The sequence below is a fragment of the Notolepis coatsorum genome (genome assembly GCF_963971535.1).
Source record: "Notolepis coatsorum genome assembly, chromosome: 10".
In the NCBI taxonomy this organism is placed as follows: domain Eukaryota; kingdom Metazoa; phylum Chordata; class Actinopteri; order Aulopiformes; family Paralepididae; genus Notolepis; species Notolepis coatsorum.
Window position 1 is genome coordinate 121,613,889 of NC_140174.1, and position 22,843 is coordinate 121,636,731.

General features: G+C 44.2%; 1 protein-coding gene across 1 annotated transcript in view; it reads right to left on the minus strand.

Annotated features, from left to right (window-relative positions):
• The window catches only part of ptch1 (patched 1), a 114,521-nt gene that overhangs the window by 70,794 nt on the left and 20,884 nt on the right, over positions 1-22,843 (minus strand). Inside the window, exon 5 of the mRNA XM_084323167.1 lies at positions 9,929-10,071. Coding sequence (XP_084179293.1) covers positions 9,929-10,071 — 143 coding nt within the window. The remainder of the gene's footprint in view (positions 1-9,928; positions 10,072-22,843) is intronic.

A 22,843-nucleotide genomic window follows, 5' to 3' on the forward strand; every position in this document is an offset into this window, starting at 1 on the left:
ACCGACCCTCCGTGCAGGGGGAGAGGGGAAACCTGGCTAGAACCGACCCTCTGCGCAGGGGGAGAGGGAAAACCTGGCTAGAACCGACCCTCTGCGCAGGGGGAGAGGGAAAACCTGGCTAGAACCGACCCTCCGTGCAGGGGGAGAGGGAAAACCTGGCTAGAACCGACCCTCCGTGCAGGGGGAGAGGGGAAACCTGGCTAGAACCGACCCTCCGTGCAGGGGGAGAGGGGAAACCTGGCTAGAACCGACCCTCCGCGCAGGGGGAGAGGGGAAACCTGGCTAGAACCGACCCTCCGCGCAGGGGGAGAGGGGAAACCTGGCTAGAACCGACCCTCCGTGCAGGGGGAGAGGGAAAACCTGGCTAGAACCGACCCTCCTCGCAGGGGGAGAGGGGAAACCTGGCTAGAACCGACCCTCCGCGCAGGGGGAGAGGGGAAACCTGGCTAGAACCGACCCTCCGTGCAGGGGGAGAGGGGGAACCTGGCTAGAACCGACCCTCCGTGCAGGGGGAGAGGGGAAACCTGGCTAGAACCGACCCTCCGTGCAGGGGGAGAGGGGAAACCTGGCTAGAACCGACCCTCTGCGCAGGGGGAGAGGGAAAACCTGGCTAGAACCGACCCTCCGTGCAGGGGGAGAGGGGAAACCTGGCTAGAACCGACCCTCCGTGCAGGGGGAGAGGGGAAACCTGGCTAGAACCGACCCTCTGCGCAGGGGGAGAGGGAAAACCTGGCTAGAACCGACCCTCCGTGCAGGGGGAGAGGGGAAACCCGGCTAAACTCACTTAACCCTTTCACTGCCACACGACAGCCGGTTAACCCTTTCACTGTGACAATACAGAAGGTTAGCCCTTTACTATCACACAACCGACGGTGATGCTCCATCATTAGCATCATTAGCTCCGCGGAGAGTAAAGGGTTAACCTTCTGTCGTGTGACAGAGAAACCCACAGTTTTATTTATGAAATTAAGAGTTTGCACATCCTTTTAAGCTGATATATAAAGCTTGACGATTGAAAAGGCTGATTACTATGACCGCATTAATCCACTGTTTATAAAGTCCCATGTTATGAAATTCAATGATTTTGTTTTTATTATAAAATAATGCAAATAATGTACAGAGCTAATAAAGCAAAGTTACTCCTGGGCTGTGTGCAACATCTGTTCTTCTCAATACAGGAGAGCAAATGTGATTTGAGACATTTGTAAGTTTACTGTTCAAAAAGCTAAGAAAGGGATTAAAAGGAGATTTATCTATTGCTGGGGTTAACCTCTTAAGCCCGGAGCCCTATTTTCTGAAAATCCGCCTAAAATACATACCTAAGTAAATGGAATATTGCTCCACTTCTACATGTGCATGTTCTTGGTATCTAGGGACATCTATGGACCCCAGTGAATGTATTCCCAGTGTCAGAAATATTGTGTCTATTACTAGGCTTGCTTAAATTGTGATGTGAATTGTGACTACCACTACCACTACTAAATTCATAACATGGAGTTGGCAGTTTACCTAACTTATATGTTACCACTACACCACTGCTACTGGCCCCCGTGGAGAGAGGGGCTGCTCCGTCCGGAACGCGTCGCCGTCCGCGCTACCAAAGCGGGTCGCTGAAGCAGGGCTGCGGGGGCTGAAGGGGGGGCCGGCCAGAAAAGTCATTACTGCACATGGCCCCGCGCCACTCTGCTTCCACAGAGCGATAAATCCCTCCCTCACAGGAGGGGGGGGGGGTTCTGACCGGGGGTGGGATTGCGGGGGGGGGGGGGGTAGAAAAATTGCTCAAGTTAGCGTAACAATAAAGAAATTGGCTGCGGTCCCCGAGCGTCTGTGTGCAGTTAACCTGGTTGTTAACGCGGGAGGGAGAAATGCCACCCGGCGAAATGGAGGAGAGCAATAAAAAATAACACAACATCTGTACAAATGTTGGTCACACCGGCTTCTCCTGACCCCCCCCCCCCCCCCACACACGGGTACCCAGAATGCCCGGCGCCACAGACCGAGCCCCCCCCCCGACTATTAGTCGACTATAAAAAAATTTAATAAAAAAAAGTATAATATTTTTTTTATTTTTTATCATTCTGTTCTAAAAATCTAAAATCTAATCTTTTTTGCATTCGACTAAGAGGTTGGCAGTCGACTACGGCTCCTTTCGATCGATTAGTAGACTATTCGACTAATAGGGGTCAGCCCTAGTGGGTAGTAATATATAGGCAGGGTGGATTCCTTAGTGGGAGAGTGCATACTAGACAGTACAAGGTTACTGTTTCTTTTTTTGGTTCAGGTGTTGGTTGAAGAAGTGTGTTTTTAGTCGACGGAGGAAGATTGGGCGGGTTTCAGCTGTACGCACTGTGGTGGGAAGTTCATTCCACACACACACACACACACACACACACACACACACGCACACACACACACACACACACACACACACACACACACACCCACACACACACACACACACACACACACACACACACACACACACACACACACACACACACACACACACACACACACACACACACAGACATACTTAGAGTAGACGACAGAGTACAGCAACTTGGGCCTGGTCTACAAGATACACTACACCACTAAGGTACCCATGTACATGTCGAAATACTTCCCAAAGGTCAGTGAATACCACGATCACAACACCAGAGGGAGCTCCACAAATCATGTTCAACCCAGATTCGGCTCAAACAAGGGACTAAACACGTTTAGCTAAACACGCCCTACCCACAGCTGTAAAATAATGTGAATCCCCACCCTCCTTCAAAACCACTCTCAAAGAGCACCTACGGGAGGCTGCAATTCGAAACTGGCCCCGGTAAATGTCCAAACCCTCACCCGACCCACCCACCCAACCCCCTCCAATGTACAGTTTCTTCCCCCTTGAATGTATATATTTTCTTTTAGGATCTCTGTCTCTTGAACAGTACTGTATATTTGTATATCTGGTATGTCATAAATGTATAGATGTAGCAGTACTGTGGCGGCTGGGTGGCGCAGCGGACATTGCGCTCGTCACCAATGCAAGAGACACCGGGTTCGACTCCGGCTGTCGGCGTTGCCTCCGGCTTGGGCCAGCCGTCATACTGACTCAATTGGCAGAGTCAGCGGGTGGAAGTGGGTGGAAGTCGATGGGTGGTAATCTGGACGTTGTGGACAGCGACTCCTACAGGTCGGTTGGGGGACGCCTGCACAGCAGAGACAGGAAATGGCGGGGGTAGTGTGAGCCTCCCACACGTTACACCTCGCCAATGAGAGTCCGCGCTGGCAGGTGAAAAGATGTGACAGGCTGCCTCCTCGTGTATCGGAGGGGACACGTGATGCAAGGCTTCTATCCTCCCTACGACCGGCCAGTGAGGGGCACATGCAAGCAACGTTGAAGACAGGGGAGGGGAGAATTGGCACAGCGGGTAATTGGGATGGGAGGAAAATAGAAAAAAGAGGAGAAAAAGTGGATACAAAAAAAGGTGTAGCAGTACTGTCTATCTGTATGTCGTGTATGTCATAAATGTCATGATGAATTGAAAATGGGGGACCCTGATGTAAACAAGACGAAATACTTTCTCTGGTCTGCATCCCCTTAACAATTGTGTGTATTGAGCCGTACTGTATTGTACCCATTCTGCAATCTGTTAATAAAGTTTTCAATCAATCAATAATAAAGTTTACAATCACACACACACACAGACAGACACACACACAGACACACACAGCCAAGTCCTGTATGATTCCCAGGCAGGCCGGGCCACAGGGGGGGAATGGCCTCACAGCAGCAGATGGGAGGTGGAGGCTGGTGTGGGGAGGGGAGGCCTGGCATATCAAAATATAACATTTAGCGCTGTAATTTACCAGAGCTGGAGGAGATCTGGTCTGCATTTAGAGACAGACACAGACACAGCTACTACTGGACACACACACACACACACACACACACACACACACACACACACACACACACACACACACACACACACACACACACACACACACACAGAACACATTAAGAAAATCAAAACACACACATTGACTCACTCAAAATGCACACATGGATACTAAAAACACACACACACAGACAGACACACACACACACACGCACGCACACACACACACTGAGCTGAAAGAGACAACATGTTTCAGCTCTTCTCATTGAAAGGGGAGAGGGAGGAGAGAGAAAACACAGAGAGGGAGAGAAAGAGGGAGACAGAGAGAAATAAAGAGAGGGGGAGAGACAGAAAGTTAGGGAGACAGAGAGGAAGACAGAGAGAGGGAGAGAGAGACACAGAGAAACAGAGAGAAGAACACAAAGAGCGAGACAGAGGAAGAGAGAGCGAGAGACAGAGAGGGAGAGAGAGACAGAGAAACAGAGAGAAGAACACAAAGAGCGTGACAGAGGAAGAGAGAGAGAGAGAGAGAGAGAGAGAGAGAGAGAGAGAGTAGAGAGAGGGAGAGAGAGACAGAGAAACAGAGAGAATAACACAAAGAGCGAGACAGAGGAAGAGAGAGCGAGAGACAGAGAGGGAGAGAGAGACAGAGAAACAGAGAGAAGAACACAAAGAGCGTGACAGAGGAAGAGAGAGAGAGAGAGAGAGAGAGAGAGAGAGAGAGAGGGAAGAGAAGAAGAAAGTCAGGAAGAAAGAGAGAACAGAGCAAGAGTAGAGAGGGAGAGAGAGACACACAGAGAAACAGAGAGAAGAACACAAAGAGCGAGACATAGAGAGAGAGATAGAAAGAGTGCTGGTTTCCAGGGATCTGGATTGCGTTTAGCAGCAGGATACGCAACAACTGTGTGTCTTCAAGCTGTCACAGGAAGCCCAGGCTACGCTTCCCTCACAGGCACAGGAAGTGATGTCACAGGGGCCACACACTCTGCTTCCTGCCCCGGCTAGCAGAGGGGGGGAGGGGGGGTGCCCGGGGACACAGCTAGGCCGGAGGGGTAGATGGATGGGAATAGTAACGTTCTTTGTTATTGTAATGTATAATATAACCGATAGGGCGTACAGACCCTCATCTGCATCCTTGTACATGGCAGGGCCGAGATTCATATCACGCCATAAATCGATCAATACAGAACCTATTAATTAATGTTGCATTTCTTTTTCAAATGTAGCCAATAGTAAAGACCCTAACCCTATCAAAACAGCAGTCAAAGTGTATATTTACAGCACCACGTTTGTTTACCAATGATTTTAAATTTTTACATTTTTTATTTCTCTGTTTTTATCCCCGTCCCGATTTAGTCATTGTGCCAATTCCCCCCCTCCCCTACCTGGTTGTTGTTCGCATGTTCTCCTACGAGTCGGTACAAGGGCGTCCCGAGTCGATCGCACGCTTCCTCCGATACGTGCGGCGACAGCCAGTGTCGTCTTTTCACTTGGCAGCGAGGACTCTCATTTGGTGAAGTGTAATGCGTGGGAGGGCACGCTATCTCCACCAAGTCCTGCCCCCGCTGAGCAAGCGCAGAGACCTGACCTGTAGGCGTCGCTGTCCACAACGCCAGATTCCCACCCACCAGCTTCCCACCCCCTAATACTGCCAATTGTATTAGTATGAACGACCAGCCAAGGTGGTAGCAACGCAGAGAGCTGGGCTCGAACCCAGCATCTCCTGCGTTGGTGACGAGCGCAATCTCCGCTACGCCACCTGACCGCCCTTGTTTACCAATGATTTTAACACATTGACGGCCACGGGTAATAGACGGACCCACTCTACACGGCCAGCATATCATAATACGGTTTCATTGTGCGTGGGGCTGTTTGTACAGCTAAATCTATACTTTATAGTATTGCTATCTGTCCATTCTCATTGTCAATTGACACCATAAACCATCCCTTCAAAATGGCTTAAAGAAAAAAAAAATGTCATCAATACGTTCCCATTTTATAGCGTCTTGAATATAAGCGTTATATGGGATTTGATGGGGGCAACAACAACTGCCACAACAACAATAATAAAACAGTAATCTCTAGCTTCAAACAGTATTCAGAGGACCCCGTTTAATTTGTCCACTTCTCTCACTCTCCCAAAAACTACGTACTGCACCTTTAATGATTAACACATTAACTGCCACAGAGTTTGATGATCTTATACCATTCTCTGCCAGCACTGTAAGTTTATGGAGATGTTCACCTTCTTTGCAGGGCTATAACTTTTTAAATTGTATTGCTAAATTGACATTACTATGGCTCATTCAACATCGATTATCTATCGTTCAGGATGTAGAAACGCTTAACTTTTTCATTCACACATTCATACAAAAATACCGTCTAGAATATAAATATGTTTTTATCGTTTTCTGCAGTAATTCCTAGAACGTGAGATATAGGCATAAATGCATATATAGATTATCAAATGCCGTTTGATACCGATCCACGCTATATAAAAAATGTCAACTGTACATGATCCTAAACGTTATGACTGATCATGCGCAGGTGAATGGGGGGTCGTTTATAATTCCGTGATCGTCGTTAAATACTTCATGTAGTATGGGTGATATATAGATCAGAGCAGTTTGTATGGATAATAGTAAACACTCACGCTGAAAATGACGTCAGCCTCCTCTTACCGTTGGGCGATGACACTGGAGCAAAAAGATTGCAGTTATTTGATGGGGATCGAGGCGATCCATTTCCGGTTTGTATAATACTAATACACGCCCAAATCATGTCGATTATTGAGTTATGGCAGCGATCCATATCCACAGTGTGTGGCTAGAGTCCTGCAACGATATGCGAGTGGCCGGACGTATTTAGGAGACGCACCGATATCCAACCGGCATTTCCGGTTTGGCAACTCGCCGATCATCCACCAGGGGGCAGTATTGAAGCGTTGCAGAGTTGTGCCGAGTCCCACAGCATCAGACAAGGCTCCGTGAGGGAAATATGAATACCATGGCGAAAATATGAAATATGATCAAAATAACGTCGTACGCCGTGATCTGGCAGAATTCGCATGCACTTGAAACCCGTTGTACAACGTTTTTGGCACAGGAAGTGTTAACACGGAAATCTGATTTCTCCCAATAGGGAGGTGTAGTGGTTTACGTCATTGCTGTTTCCGGCCGATCCACCTCGCAAAAATTGCAACGTATTTCCCCATTGCCCATTTCTAAATCGTCTTGTTTAAAACAACTAAAGCATGAACATTGGCATGGTGTACATTTGTGTGCGTATTCATCCACAATCTATAGCTCAACATGAAAATATTCGCAATTAATCGTAGTAAAAAATCACTGAATTTTTTTTCAACCAAAAATGCTTAAACAATAATGTTAGTGATAGAAGGGAACTCATTTTGTGCAAAAATGGAAAGCTTTCCAATGGTCATGTGGCAGAATTGTTACAATAGCCGATAATCCATTTTCCCAATGATAAATCCCTATACGGGTGGACCTCGCGGGTGGTCCAAAGTGACGTCAGACTACACCTCCCTATGGGGTGGTCGTGGGTGGGGTTGGGGGGGGGCAGTCACCTATTAACCCTTTCACTGCCACACGACAGCCGGTTAACCCTTTCACTGTGACAATACAGAAGGTTAGCCCTTTACTATCACACAACCGACGGCGATGCTCCATCATTAGCATCATTAGCTCCGCGGATAAGGGAATCAGTTGTAGACATGTGTCTCAGATTTTGGTTTAACTCTGGAACACACACGTGCAGGGAAATACACACACACACACACACACACACACACACACTGATTGTGTGTGTAGTTCCAGTGCTGTACACAGGGGGCGCTCACCCTGGGCTCTAACTAGAAGTGTTGTAAAAGAGTCACACTGACAGCTCTAAGGCTGAGGGGGAGACATCACACACTGTCAAGACACACACACACAGATACACACGGACACGCACGTATCTACACACACACACGCATGCGCCATAGTTAGTTTAAATGAAGAGTTAATAGCTTTTTCAGAGCTGGATTGCAGCTCCAGCGAGAGCTTTAAATTCTTAGGCTTGGTAAAGTCATCAGAGAGGGAGAGGGGAGAGAGAGAGAGTGGGGGGGAGAGGGAGAGAGAGAGGGGGAGAGAGATGGGGGGAGAGAGAGGGGGGAGATGGAGAGAGATTGAGAAACCGAGAGAGAGAGAGTGAGAAAGGGAGATAGGGCGAGAGAGAAAGAGAGAAAGGGAGAGAGAAACCGAGAGAGAGAGAGAGAAACAGAGAGAGAGAGTGAGATAGGGTGAGAGAGAAAGAGAGAGAGAAACAGAGAGAGGGAGAGAGGGCGAGAGAGAGATAAAGAGAAAGAGAGAGAGAGATAAAGAGAAAGAGAGAGAGAGATAGAGAGAGAGAGAGAGAGAGAGAGAGAGAGAGAGAGAGAGAGAGAGAGAGAGAGAGAGAGAGAGAGAGAGAGAGAGAGAGAGAGAGAGAGAGAGAGAGAGAGAGAGAGAGAGAGGGGGGGGGGGGGGGGGGGGTTTATAAGCCAGGTGTGGTTCTCTCAGGTCTGGCCACAGACCTCTAAACGTGCACGTGTGCAAAGACACACACAGTCGCATGCACGCAAAACACACACATACACAAACACACACACACACAACACACACATACACACACACACACACACACACAACACACACATACACACACACAACACACACATACACACACACACACACACACAACACACACATACACACACACAAACGGACAAAATGTCCGTGATATTTCTGTCTATATCCCTCTAGCCTCTGATAACAGATCTATCTATAATCAATCACACCAACAGCAGTCGATAAGCCTTCATAATTCTTACATATCTGTAGATACTATATCTATATCTGTACATATCCCTTACCTACTCTTACTAGTTACGCTGCTGGCCAGTATGACTTACTACCATAGTGTCTTTATACCTGTATCACTTTACATTAGGGATGTTAACAATAAATCGAAGATCGATTGATTGATCGCAGAGGATTTCCTCGAACACGTGAAATGTACTCGATCTACTCAAACGACGTGTTGTCCGTCTAGTCTAGTGTATTTTCAAGTTTCAATGTATCAATGAAAGGGGCGCAATTTAACTACGACTAAGAGGAAACTACCTCAGTGTCTAGAAGAAGCAAGGGAATTTCTTAGCGAGTGGCGGCAACTTAAATCATGACAAGATGAAGCGGACAAAGAGAAGCATTTTGAAGAAAAAGGTAAATGTATCCATGTTCCAGTTTTATGCACTGTATATATCCAGAGCTTCACTCTGTACCGATCACAAATACCACCAACCTGGTTGTGTGGCAATAAAGGTATCTTGTATCCAGTGGAGGTTTCTCTATGACAACACGTGAAACACAAATTCACTCATAATTCATAATTATTATTCATTTACATATATATATACATTTATTTTATTTATATATATATAAAAAAAAAAATTTAATTATTATTATTTTATATTTTTTTATTAGAAAAGTTTTCCTCTGTAAAAAAAATGCCAGTAAAATGTTTTGATCTGATCAGGTGCGCTGTCACCTAATATGTTTTGATCTGGTCAGGTGGGCTGTCACCTAATATGATTTCATCTGGTCAGGTGCGCTGTCACCTAATATGATTTCATCTGGTCAGGTGCGCTGTCACCTAATATGATTTCATCTGGTCAGGTGCGCTGTCACCTAATATGATTTCATCTGGTCAGGTGCGCTGTCACCTAATATGATTTCATCTGGTCAGGTGCGCTGTCACCTAATATGATTTCATCTGGTCAGGTGCGCTGTCACCTAATATGATTTCATCTGGTCAGGTGCGCTGTCACCTAATGTTAATATGTTTTCATCTGTGTCCACTGACCACTGACACACAGTGGGGGATGTTTTAAAAATATTATTTAATATATAATATAATATAATAATTTGTGCTTCACCTAAAAATTTGGTCAGCAGCCTCCACTGCTTGTATCTTGTATCTTGTTCGGGCGGCAGACGCACCTGGTTGAAGTTGATGGGCTTGTCCCTGCGGCCCGTCTGCACCAGCAGCTTGTAGGCCAGCACCCCGTCGTCAGAGCCGTTCCTGTAGTTGTTGTGGGTGATGCGTCCGGCCTCCCAGTCCCTGTCGAAGGCCTGCTCGAGCCCTGGAGGGGGAACCACACGAGAACCTCCGGGTTAAACTAGGGCTGGACGGTATGGTCTATAACAGGGGTGGGCAATTATTTTTCCCAGGGGGCCGAATGAGCAACTGAAAATATGTTGGAGTGCCGGGCCACAATTCCAAACTCAATTATGCATAATATACATTTTATTTCTATATAAAAAGCAGTACATGGCATTGTTTTGACCCCTGGTAAGAGTGTATGTTATTATTTGGCAATTAAAAGGTGAGGTTAGCTTTCAAAAATATCATTTATTCAAATAGAATTTATTTCCAAAATGATAAACAAAATGTGAAACATTAATAACAAAGGGCATTTTGAGTTTCATATACTATTGAAACAAGGATTTTCTTAGCTTTCTAAAGACATCACATCATCTTATAGCCAAAATAAACAAGACATGACACTGAACTGTGTAAAGAAAAGTGTCCCAGTTTTGTAGCCTTTTTTTTTTTACTTTACATGCCTATATTAAACATTTAATGTTTTCAGAACTGTGCAAAAAAAACGTGTTATATTTCCACATTTTAGTGTTCTTCAGTTCTTTTTTTTCAGGTTGCATGTCTGAGGTGGAGATGCGAAGCACAGCTGCCAGATGTTCATCAGTGAGAGAGGATCTGTACCTGGACTTGGTAAACGTCATGTGTCTGTTCACATAAGGGTTTTCATGTGTTTGAGATTGTTGCTGCCTAGTTGCCTTGAAATTAATTGCAACTTTGTCGTGAAGGCTTTCACATGGCTATGCATTTCATGAGCAAAAATGCCCTTGCCCTGCAGTTGTGTGTTCAGTAGGGATGGGTACCGTTCACATTTGAACCGATACGGTACCGGTACCTGTGAATCGATACCGGTACCCAGCGGTACCTTTTTTCTGTACTTTAGTCTCTAAAAATGTAATCTACCTACCTCAGTTGTGAAAAAAAATATCCAAACTTCAAATAACCACACTTTCGACCGTTTTCGGCTTGCCCCGACTGCTTTGTTGAATCAAGTCAAATCCTAGGTAAGCGTATATGTGCCCCGACGCAACCAAACCCGATTTGATTCGCATGGGGGAGGTGTCAGGAAATGAAGAAAATGTCTTGCTCTTCAGAAAATCCAAAAAATCTAAATCTTGTTTTTTTTTACATCTTTGAAATGTCGTTAATGTGTTCCCTTATTTGCCCTTATTTGCAAACTTAAATACAACTTGTAAATGAGGTAATTATTAGGGATGCACCGAATGGGAAATTCTTGGCCGAAACCGATACCGAAAATAGGAAACAGTTGGCCGAAAACCGAATGCCGAAAGGCCGAAAATGATTAATATAAATATATATATATATGTTTTTTTTTTTTTTTTTTAGCTACCTGATTATGGCAAAAGACATGATTATGGCTAAACTTAACTTAAATAATATTAATAATCACTATTATGGGCCCATAAAACATTTATTCAGCACTTTTGAATGCATACATTAATTCCAGACTGACTGCTGAAAGATTGTACAATTTAAACATTTTCTCTTTGCATACAACAAAATGTGCATTAAAGTCAAGTGCATTTTCTTTTCTCTGTAGGATAATTACAACAAAGTGCATTCAGAACAAAGCCAAGGTGCTTTAAAACTGCATAACGATTGCATAAAGACACACACACAGGACTGTTGCATTTACTACATCTCCCATGACTCTTAGCGGGGGATGAGGTAGCTTACGAGAGACTACAACGATTGATGACGACTTCCTGTCCTCTCATTTCCATTTGCGGTTTAACGATACAATTTCAACAACAGATTGCTGCTAATTAAACACTTCATTTAAACGGAGTAACGTTAACGTTATGTCGAGTTCATACGTGTAGTGTAGTATGAACTCGTCATAACGTTAACATTACTCAGTGTCCACTGTTGCTGCCACCGTTGCGTCGCAGATGGATGGTACACTGTTAGCTCCGTAGCTAATCCGCTCCTAGACTGATGGCAGTACCGTTAACGTCGGAGCTGATCAATACTCCGTTTAGAACCGGGTTTCGGGGGGCATCCCTACTCCCAAGAGGAGTTAGTTATCACAGGCTGTAGAATGCAGGAAGAGCTGCCAATCTGCTCACGTTACATGTTGCGCATGCTACCGGTATGTCTGTAGTAGTCGCGTTTTGATGACGTCATCACAACAACACGTTATTTGACTTTCGGTCATATATTTTCGGTGCTAAAACCCTTTCGGCCGAAAGCCGAAAGAGCCGTTTTAACCATTTTCGGCCGATAATTTTCGGTAGCCGAATTTTCGGTGCATCCCTAGTAATTATTGCTATATAGTTCCACAAGGATTTTCTCTCATGAGGAGAAAAACTACACGCGCGGGCTATCGCTGGGTGCGGCCTGTCCGGGTATCAAGTACTGGTACTTAAGAGGTGTTAAAAAACACACACACATTATTTAGCTCTCCTTTCTCAGAGAGAGAATAACAATGTTAATACACTATCTTAATGTTATAAGTTATAAGCAACGTAACGTGTGACAAACGCAGTGTCTAAATAAAAAAGATTAAAAAAAAGAGGCCTTGACGGCCGTTATAAAACGCGTGTTTTAACTTAATTAAAAACCATTAAAACACAGTTAGAATTTTATGAGCGAACAAATTTCGTTAGGGTGCATTTTTTGCAACCTAATGGCTAAATACATCTAAATAACATAGTTGACAGCTGGGCTGTGTTAACGTTACAATGTACAAGCGCGCGGGGCATGGGGGCTGCTGCTGCTGCTTGGTGGTGCTGCTCGAGGCAGGAGAGATGAGGCGCGCGGGACGAACGCGCGCTGGCAATTAATTTGATGACAAGACAAACGTCTTTCTGGGTCTGAATCCCCTTAACAATTGTGTGTATTGAGCTGTACTGTATTATTGCAACTTGGCTTGAATCCGCAGCAGTAAGCCAGATAAACAAATGTATTAACGCGCCTCGTTAAATCCTCCGCTGTCTCCTCTCTCTCAGTGCTCCACTGTCCGGCTGGCTGCTCTGCCTGTCTGTCTGGCTACTCTGATCCAATCACATTCAGCGTTTCTCCCCCCTCACCCACAGTCTGCGAATCAGAGCAGAGTAGGGCGGGTTTTCACGGAATGGAAACAGTCTCTTTGCTTGTGAAGAGTGGCAGAAACGCCGCTACCACACTACAGAAGGTTAACCCTTTCACTGCCACACTACAGAAGGTTAACTTGATTGATTGATTGAAAACTTTATTAACAGATTGCAGAATGGGTACAATACAGTACAGCTCAATACACACAATTGTGGGGATGCAGACCAGAGAAAGACTTTTGTCTTGTTTACATCAGGGTCCCCCATTTTCAATTCATCGTAGAAAATAATGTTATGAATGCCCGAAAACATTTGTGATGTCACAGTATGATGTCATAATCAAACATTCTAGAACATTTGTGTATCTATTCAACAATTCTCTCACAGCTACAGAAGGTTAACCCTTTCACTGCCACACTACAGAAGGTTAACCTTTCACTACCACACTACAGAAGGTTAACCTTTCACTACAACACTACAGAAGGTTAACCTTTCACTACCACACTACAGAAGGTTAACCTTTCACTACCACACTACAGAAGGTTAACCTTTCACTACCACACTACAGAAGGTTAACCTTTCACTACCACACTACAGAAGGTTAACCTTTCACTACCACACTACAGAAGGTTAACCTTTCACTACCACACTACAGAAGGTTAACCTTTCACTACCACACTACAGAAGGTTAACTCTTTCACTACAACACCACAGAAGGTTAACCTTTCACTACCACACTACAGAAGGTTAACTCTTTCACTACAACACTACAGAAGGTTAACCTTTCACTACCACACTACAGAAGGTTAACCTTTCACTACCACACTACAGAAGGTTAACCCTTTCACTACCACACTACAGAAGGTTAACTCTTTCACTACAACACCACAGAAGGTTAACCTTTCACTACCACACTACAGAAGGTTAACTCTTTCACTACAACACTACAGAAGGTTAACCTTTCACTACCACACTACAGAAGGTTAACCCTTTCACTACCACACTACAGAAGGTTAACCCTTTCACTACCACACTACAGAAGGTTAACCTTTCACTACCACACTACAGAAGGTTAACTCTTTCACTACAACACTACAGAAGGTTAACCTTTCACTACCACACTACAGAAGGTTAACCTTTCACTACCACACTACAGAAGGTTAACTCTTTCACTACAACACTACAGAAGGTTAACCTTTCACTACCACACTACAGAAGGTTAACCTTTCACTACCACACTACAGAAGGTTAACTCTTTCACTACAACACTACAGAAGGTTAACCTTTCACTACCACACTACAGAAGGTTAACCCTTTCACTACCATACTACAGAAGGTTAACCCTTTCACTACCACACTACAGAAGGTTAACCTTTCACTACAACACTACAGAAGGTTAACTCTTTCACTACAACACTACATAAGGTTAACCTTTCACTACCACACTACAGAAGGTTAACCTTTCACTACCACACTACAGAAGGTTAACTCTTTCACTACAACACTACAGAAGGTTAACCTTTCACTACCACACTACAGAAGGTTAACCCTTTCACTACCACACTACAGAAGGTTAACTCTTTCACTACAACACTACAGAAGGTTAACCTTTCACTACCACACTACAGAAGGTTAACCTTTCACTACCACACTACAGAAGGTTAACTCTTTCACTACAACACTACAGAAGGTTAACCTTTCACTACCACACTACAGAAGGTTAACCCTTTCACTACCATACTACAGAAGGTTAACCCTTTCACTACCACACTACAGAAGGTTAACCTTTCACTACAACACGACAGAAGGTTAACTCTTTCACTACAACACTACAGAAGGTTAACCTTTCACTACCACACTACAGAAGGTTAACCTTTCACTACCACACTACAGAAGGTTAACTCTTTCACTACAACACTACAGAAGGTTAACCTTTCACTACCACACTACAGAAGGTTAACCCTTTCACTACCACACTACAGAAGGTTAACCCTTTCATTACCACACTACAGAAGGTTAACCTTTCACTACAACACCACATAAGGTTAACCTTTCACTACCACACTACAGAAGGTTAACCTTTCACTACCACACTACAGAAGGTTAACTCTTTCACTATAACACTACAGAAGGTTAACCTTTCACTACCACACTACAGATGGTTAACTCTTTCACTACAACACTACAGAAGGTTAACCTTTCACTACCACACTACAGAAGGTTAACCCTTTCACTACCACACTACAGAAGGTTAACCTTTCACTACCACACTACAGAAGGTTAACCTTTCCTTATAATACAGTCATTTAGCTTTTAGACTTACAAGGCAAATACTTCAACTGCCACAACAACTTGCCACAAGACAGAGTCATTGCCATAACAAAAGAGCCTGATGCAAGGTGTTAATGTCCCCAGAGAGAGGGGGGCCATGGAATACAATGCATTCTGGGTAGGGTTGTAGTTGATTAAATCACAGGTGTGAACCTCTCCACAAGTTCGAAGACCATTCATCTCTGAATGCGTTTACTGATATCACCATGATTTATAGGATGTAGCTTGCAAAATATCCCACCAAAATGTTCAAGTGATGGCTTATTATTATCAAAAAATTGGACCTTACCTCAACAAGTCCCGCGCCCCCATGCCCAGTCACATATTGTGCGTGTGAACGTTGACATGAAAGAAAAAAAGTAAAAAAAAAAAAAAAAAAAAAAATCTAATTATCATGTCATCTTTCGCGGGCCGGTCAGAATGGGCTGTACAATGCCCAGGTCTGGTCTAAAATGTATATCACGGTATAATTTGAAGCATAGACGGTAACGGTATATATATCACGGTATATTCATTCATCTTAAAATGTCTATATAAATGCTTCTGAAGGGGTAAAACACTGGCAGCTATTACTGTACTCTTGTATTACTAGGACATATTTCACATAGTACAGAGGTATTTTAAGAACATTTATTGTGCAAAACTGCCATAGTTACTTCCATCTCTGAAAAACACTTTTTTCATGAAATACAATCAAATCAAGCGGCACAAAGTGAAAATAAAAACTACAGCAGGACAGGAGGTTTCTTTGCCTCAAACAACTCAAACACAATAAAACTCCAACATAACTTAACTTTAGTGTACATGTTTGACAACGTAGACAGAGAGAGAGAGAGCGAGAGAGAGAGCGAGAGAGAGAGAGTGTGATGTAATAGGTTTGAGTTTGAGGTTTGAGCGTCCTAAGCTGCCGTAGTTGATGATGTCACACCAGGATTGTCAACACACAGAGTTGGAAACGGGATGCCCGATGGATAAAGCGATATAAAGAAACGAATAGCCAAATAAATGTGAAGTTATCTTTGAACCTCTGTTGTCAAGCCTCGTCAATATACCCCCCCCCCCTTCCTCACTAATGTAACTGGTAGCCTGTTGCAAGTGGAGAAAAACGCCTGCTGCTAACGCCTGCTGCTAACACCTGCTGCTAACACGCTGCTGCTAACACCTGCTGCTAACACCTGCTGCTAACACGCTGCTGCTAACACCTGCTGCTAACACCTGCTGCTAACACCTGCTGCTAACACCTGGTGCTAACACCTGCTGCTAACACCTGCTGCTAACACCTGCTGCTAACACCTGCTGCTAACGCCTGCTGCTAACACCTGCTGCTAACACCTGCTGCTAACACCTGCTGCTAACACCTGCTGCTAACACGCTGCTGCTAACACCTGCTGCTAACACCTGCTGCTAACACACTGCTAACACCTGCTGCTAACACCTGCTGCTAACACCTGGTGCTAACACCTGCTGCTAACACCTGCTGCTAACACCTGCTGCTAACACCTGCTGCTAATGCCTGCTGCTAACGCCTGCTGCTAACACCTGCTGCTAACACCTGCTGCTAACACGCTGCTGCTAACACCTGCTGCTAACACCTGCTGCTAACACGCTGCTGCTAACGCCTGCTGCTAACACCTGCTGCTAACACCTGCTGCTAACACGCTGCTGCTAACGCCTGCTGCTAACGCCTGCTGCTAACACCTGCTGCTAACACCTGCTGCTAACACGCTGCTGCTAACACCTGCTGCTAATGCCTGCTAACACCTGCTGCTAACACCTGCTGCTAACACCTGCTGCTAACGCCTGCTGCTAACACCTGCTGCTAACACCTGCTGCTAACGCCTGCTGCTAACGCCTGCTGCTAACACCTGCTGCTAACACGCTGCTGCTAACACGCTGCTGCTAACGCCTGCTGCTAACACGCTGCTGCTAACACCTGCTGCTAACGCCTGCTGCTAACACGCTGCTGCTAACACGCTGCTGCTAACACCTGCTGCTAACGCCTGCTGCTAACACGCTGCTGCTAACACGCTGCTGCTAACACCTGCTGCTAACACCTGCTGCTAACACCTGCTGCTAACACCTGCTGCTAACGCCTGCTGCTAACGCCTGCTGCTAACCAGGGGCGTTTTTAGGGTTAGAAAACATTGGGGGCTTCAGCCCGGGGGGGTGGAGGGGGGTGGTCTTTTTAGAGTAATTTTAGAGTAATTAGAGATGAATACTGAATAACTAGAATCATTAGAGGTTCTCAAAGTGAGGTCCAGGTCCATGAGAGGGATCTGGGCAGTCCCCATAGAAAATTCAAAGTTAACAGGACCAAATCATCAGTTTCTTATTTATTTATTTATTTAGCCAGATAAAACATTGATCCGGTCCAAGAAGCCCCAACAGGAGTACAAATATACACACATATATATAATATATATACTGTACATACATACATATATACACCAATAACAAAATAAAAACACAGTTAAGAATCATACACATAAGCAAATAAACAAACAAACAAACAAACATATGCACAGCCTATGTACAAAATAAATAAACAGTTCATCTCTAGTCTTTACAGTTTTCTTCAATTGCATAAACACTCAAATCAAAAGTATTACACAATTATCAAAACCTTACACTCAAGGAGCAAAATATAGGCCCAGATTTGCACCCCTACAATGTCAGCCTCACTTTTTGCAAAACAATACACACAGTGATTTGCAAAACACTAAACACACTTGCATTAAATTAGACACAGAATGTCAAATTACCACACATATGAGCCAATTGGTTAAACACAGCCATCAGATGCACAAACACACCATTGCTTAATTGTAGATACACAATCAGGTTTAAGCACTATAAAAATGCAGCAGGTGAGTTCACCTGTCTTCAACCAAAATGGAAAGAGAGTGAAGTACTGTACACAGAGAACGTGAAAATATACAATACATTCACCAAACACTACACAAGACAACCAATGATGCAGACTGATGAAAATATACATTTTCTCCCATTTTCCCAAATCAGTCAACATGTCAACATGGAGAATCACAACAAAAAATTATCTTGCCAGATCCAGCTAGGCAAAGAGATAATGTCTAGTATTTTCTGTTTACATTTTTTCAAAAAAAATTGTGTTACTGTAATTTTAACCTGTACTGGATACAGTATTTTATGTTTGTCTGATATTTGCTGAGCTTACAGTGTTATGCACATAGTAGCATGAAAACTGGGACATGTATTGTTGTGATTCTCCATGTTGAAATGTTGACTGATTTGGTTATATGGAGAGAACATTTATATTTTCATCAGTCTGCATCATTGATTTGGGTATATGGAGAGAAAATGTTATTTTTTTCATCAGTCTGCATCATTGATTTGGGTATATGTAGATAAATAAATTATATTTTCATCAGTCTACAGCATTGGTCTTGTGTAGTGTTTGGTGAATTTATTGTATATTTGCACATTCTCTGCGTACTTCACTTACAGTACTCTAATCACTGAGAAGTAGAATTGCTAAATGTGTTTTAGGTTAAGCACAGCAGTGTGTGTAACTGGTTCAAACAGAATTAAGTCATATGAAACGTGTGTTTCATATGGTAACAAAATTAGTGTATGGTTTTGACAAGTGTTTAATTTAGCAAAGGATCTGAGGTGTTCTGATAATTGTGTGTGGTTGTGCTAATTGTGTGTTTTGAAACACCGGGCCCCGTTTTCAAAATCATGCTTAGGCAATCGAAAAAAAACTATTGTGTGTTTCATTATATACATATGTTTCAGTCTTCTCATAAAAAAAAGATTCGATTTTTGGGTCTTTTCCTGCCTTTGGTCCGCTTTGCATTCACATCTCAAATGAACCGCAGCAGGGTTCACTTGCAAGAGTGAATGAGCTTTCACACCACCCCAAACCAACCGGACTATCCGAGGTTCGATTAAAGCTTATTATAGGGCACTGGACATGGGTATGGATGGCTCCAGATGCTGCTGCGTTAAAGTGCACATCTTCAATATCTGTACTATTTAAAAGCACAGTGCAGGACACACTCAAAGGTTATCGCACCTCAGAGATGGCAGTGGACATGTATGACAGGACAAAGGCCATATGTAATGGCCTTTGGATTGAGGAACATACTACCAGCCAAAGGAGGAAGCAGAAAAGGATGGATGAGTATGTAGTTGAGTCATCTTGTGGCACAAGCTCAGACCTCAGCTCAGGAGATCAGCTGAGACAGAGACTGTTCTATCCAGTCGTCGACAGAATGCTGCAAGAGCTTGAGAGCAGGTTCTCATGAGTTGGATAACAACTTATGAGAGGCATACAGGCATGTTATCCAGCCTCAGACCAGTTTCTCTCAGTGGAATTGCTGCAACCCCTCGCCACACATTACAATATCCAACTATTGCCAGAGGAGATCACAGTTGCAAAGTGTTTCCTGGTCAGGACAGGCAGAGATGCAGTCCCTACTATCCAAAGTGTCTTTTCCCTCCTGGATGATAATAATAATAATAATAATAATAATAATAATAATAATAATAATAATAATAATAATAATAATAATAATAATAATAATAATAATAATAATAATAATAATAATAATAATAATAATGCATTTGATTTATAAGGCGCCTTTCAGGACACTAATCACAAATCGGTGAATGAAAGAATTATAGGATCAAATGAAAACTACTTACTAAAAATGTTTAAAAGTACTAAAAACCAACAAAAAATACCAAACACTAACAAACATTCAGCACAGACAATGGGGATGCTGACATCCAAAAAAAAGGTAAAAAAAAAAAGAAAAAAAAAGATGTAATTTTTCTTTTTTTTTTAGATCCGGGGCTAGAAGAAAAACATCCAGGGCTAAAGCCCCGGAAGCCCAGGGCTAACGACGCCACTGCTGCTAACACCTGCTGCTAACGCCTGCTGCTAACGCCTGCTGCTAACACCTGCTGCTAACACCTGCTGCTAACACCTGCTGCTAACACCTGCTGCTAACACCTGCTGCTAACGTCTGCTGCTAACACCTGCTGCTAACGCCTGCTGCTAACGCCTGCTGCTAACACCTGCTGCTAACACCTGCTGCTAACGCCTGCTGCTAACACCTGCTGCTAACACCTGCTGCTAACACCTGCTGCTAACACCTGCTGCTAACGCCTGCTGCTAACACCTGCTGCTAACACCTGCTGCTAACACACTGCTAACACCTGCTGCTAACACCTGCTGCTAACGCCTGCTGCTAACGCATGCTGCTAACACCTGCTGCTAACGCTTGCTGCTAACGCCTGCTGCTAACATGCTGCTGCTAACACCTGCTGCTAACGCGCTGCTGCTAACACCTGCTGCTAACGCCTGCTGCTAACACCTGCTGCTAACACGCTGCTGCTAACGCCTGCTGCTAACACCTGCTGCTAACACCTGCTGCTAACACGCTGCTGCTAACGCCTGCTGCTAACACCTGCTGCTAACACCTGCTGCTAACACGCTGCTGCTAACACCTGCTGCTAACACCTGCTGCTAACACGCTGCTGCTAACGCCTGCTGCTAACGCCTGCTGCTAACGCCTGCTGCTAACACCTGCTGCTAACACGCTGCTGCTAACGCCTGCTGCTAACGCCTGCTGCTAACGCCTGCTGCTAACACCTGCTGCTAACACGCTGCTGCTAACGCCTGCTGCTAACGCCTGCTGCTAACACCTGCTGCTAACATGCTGCTGCTAACACGCTGCTGCTAACGTCTGCTGCTAACACCTGCTGCTAACACCTGCTGCTAACGCCTGCTGCTAACATGCTGCTGCTAACGCCTGCTGCTAACACCTGCTGCTAACACGCTGCTGCTAACGCCTGCTGCTAACGCGCTGCTGCTAATACAAGTCCCTTATTACTCAACACCAAGCTTTTAAAAAGCCTAAAATCCCTATTAATTGCGTGGGGTTTATGGCAATGAGCTCACGTTAAGACACAGGGTTCTGAGAGGAGAGGTGGCCGGCGGGTGGGAGAGGTTACGTGAGCGCTTGGAGATCGTTTCATCTCCGACCTCTGAGCCACGCCGCTCAGAACACCGCCCGGCGCATCGCAGGCCATGTTTAGCTTAATCTGATTACTGCGTTTTATTGTGAAAGACTTCAAAAGCCTGAAATTGGTTGTGTTTGATTTCAGGCTATCATTAGGACTACATCAGTAACATGTGTGTCTCTCTCACTCTCTCTCCATCCACATGTGTATCGCTCCCCTCCTTCTTCCCCTCATCCTCCTCCTCCCCCTCCTCCTCCTCCTCCTCCTCCCTCTCGTCCTCCTCCTCCACGGCTGCGGTCCGTCTGTGGGATATGTTGTTTTGGGTCTCCTTGCCTGGCTCCAATTTGTCCTACCATCCCAGAGAGCAATATCAAACACAGCTCTCTCTCTCTTTTTCTCTCTCCCACACACACACACACACACACACACACACACACACACACACACACACACACACTATCTCTGCGTGTATCCCTGCCTATGCGACACACACACACACACACACACACACACATACACACCACACACACACACACACACAACATTTTACTGTTAGCGGAGTGTCAACGAGTGCACTCGCCCGCCGTCAAGTCTCGATGACGGCATTTGTGCGCGTGTATTTGCGTGTATTTCCATCACTTCAATACATAGGCGTAGATTTAGGGGGGGGGGGGTTGCAGGGGACATGTCCCCCTCAATATTGAGAAGAGGTCAATTCATCCCCTCAAATAATATAGCTAATATGAAAGACAACCCCCTCCCCAAAAGAGGTAAAAAAGAAGGGGGTCAAAACATTTATATATCCTTCTTACCTGTAACTATATATAATAATTAGTGCTGTCAGGCAATTAAAAAACATTTATCTAATTAATTACAGGATTTGTAATTAATTAATCTAATTAATCACATTTTAATCGCATAACCATTTTACACCTGATATTCTATATTCTATAATCATATTTCAAATTGCATGGCAATTTGGATGGCAGAATTCATACTGTATCTACAAAACCTTTAATCATCTTCCCTTTTTAATTTGCTTAGATTTTTCAGGTCTGGTAAATTTTAGCATGGTGTTATTCATAATCAAAGATAATAAATATTGAATTGATATTCTCATTTGGTTCATTACAATTTACTCAAGCCTAGTAACAGACACAGTATTTCTGACACTGGGAATACATTCCCTGAGATCCATAGATGTCCCTAGAATCAGATACCAAGAACATGCAAATGGACCATATTAAAAAAAAGTCTGTAAATGTGTATTCTACGTTCTTATGGAATGTATGAAATAAAGAAATAAAAAAATCATTTTGAGTAAATTTTCATAACGTGATAATTTGCTGTGTAATT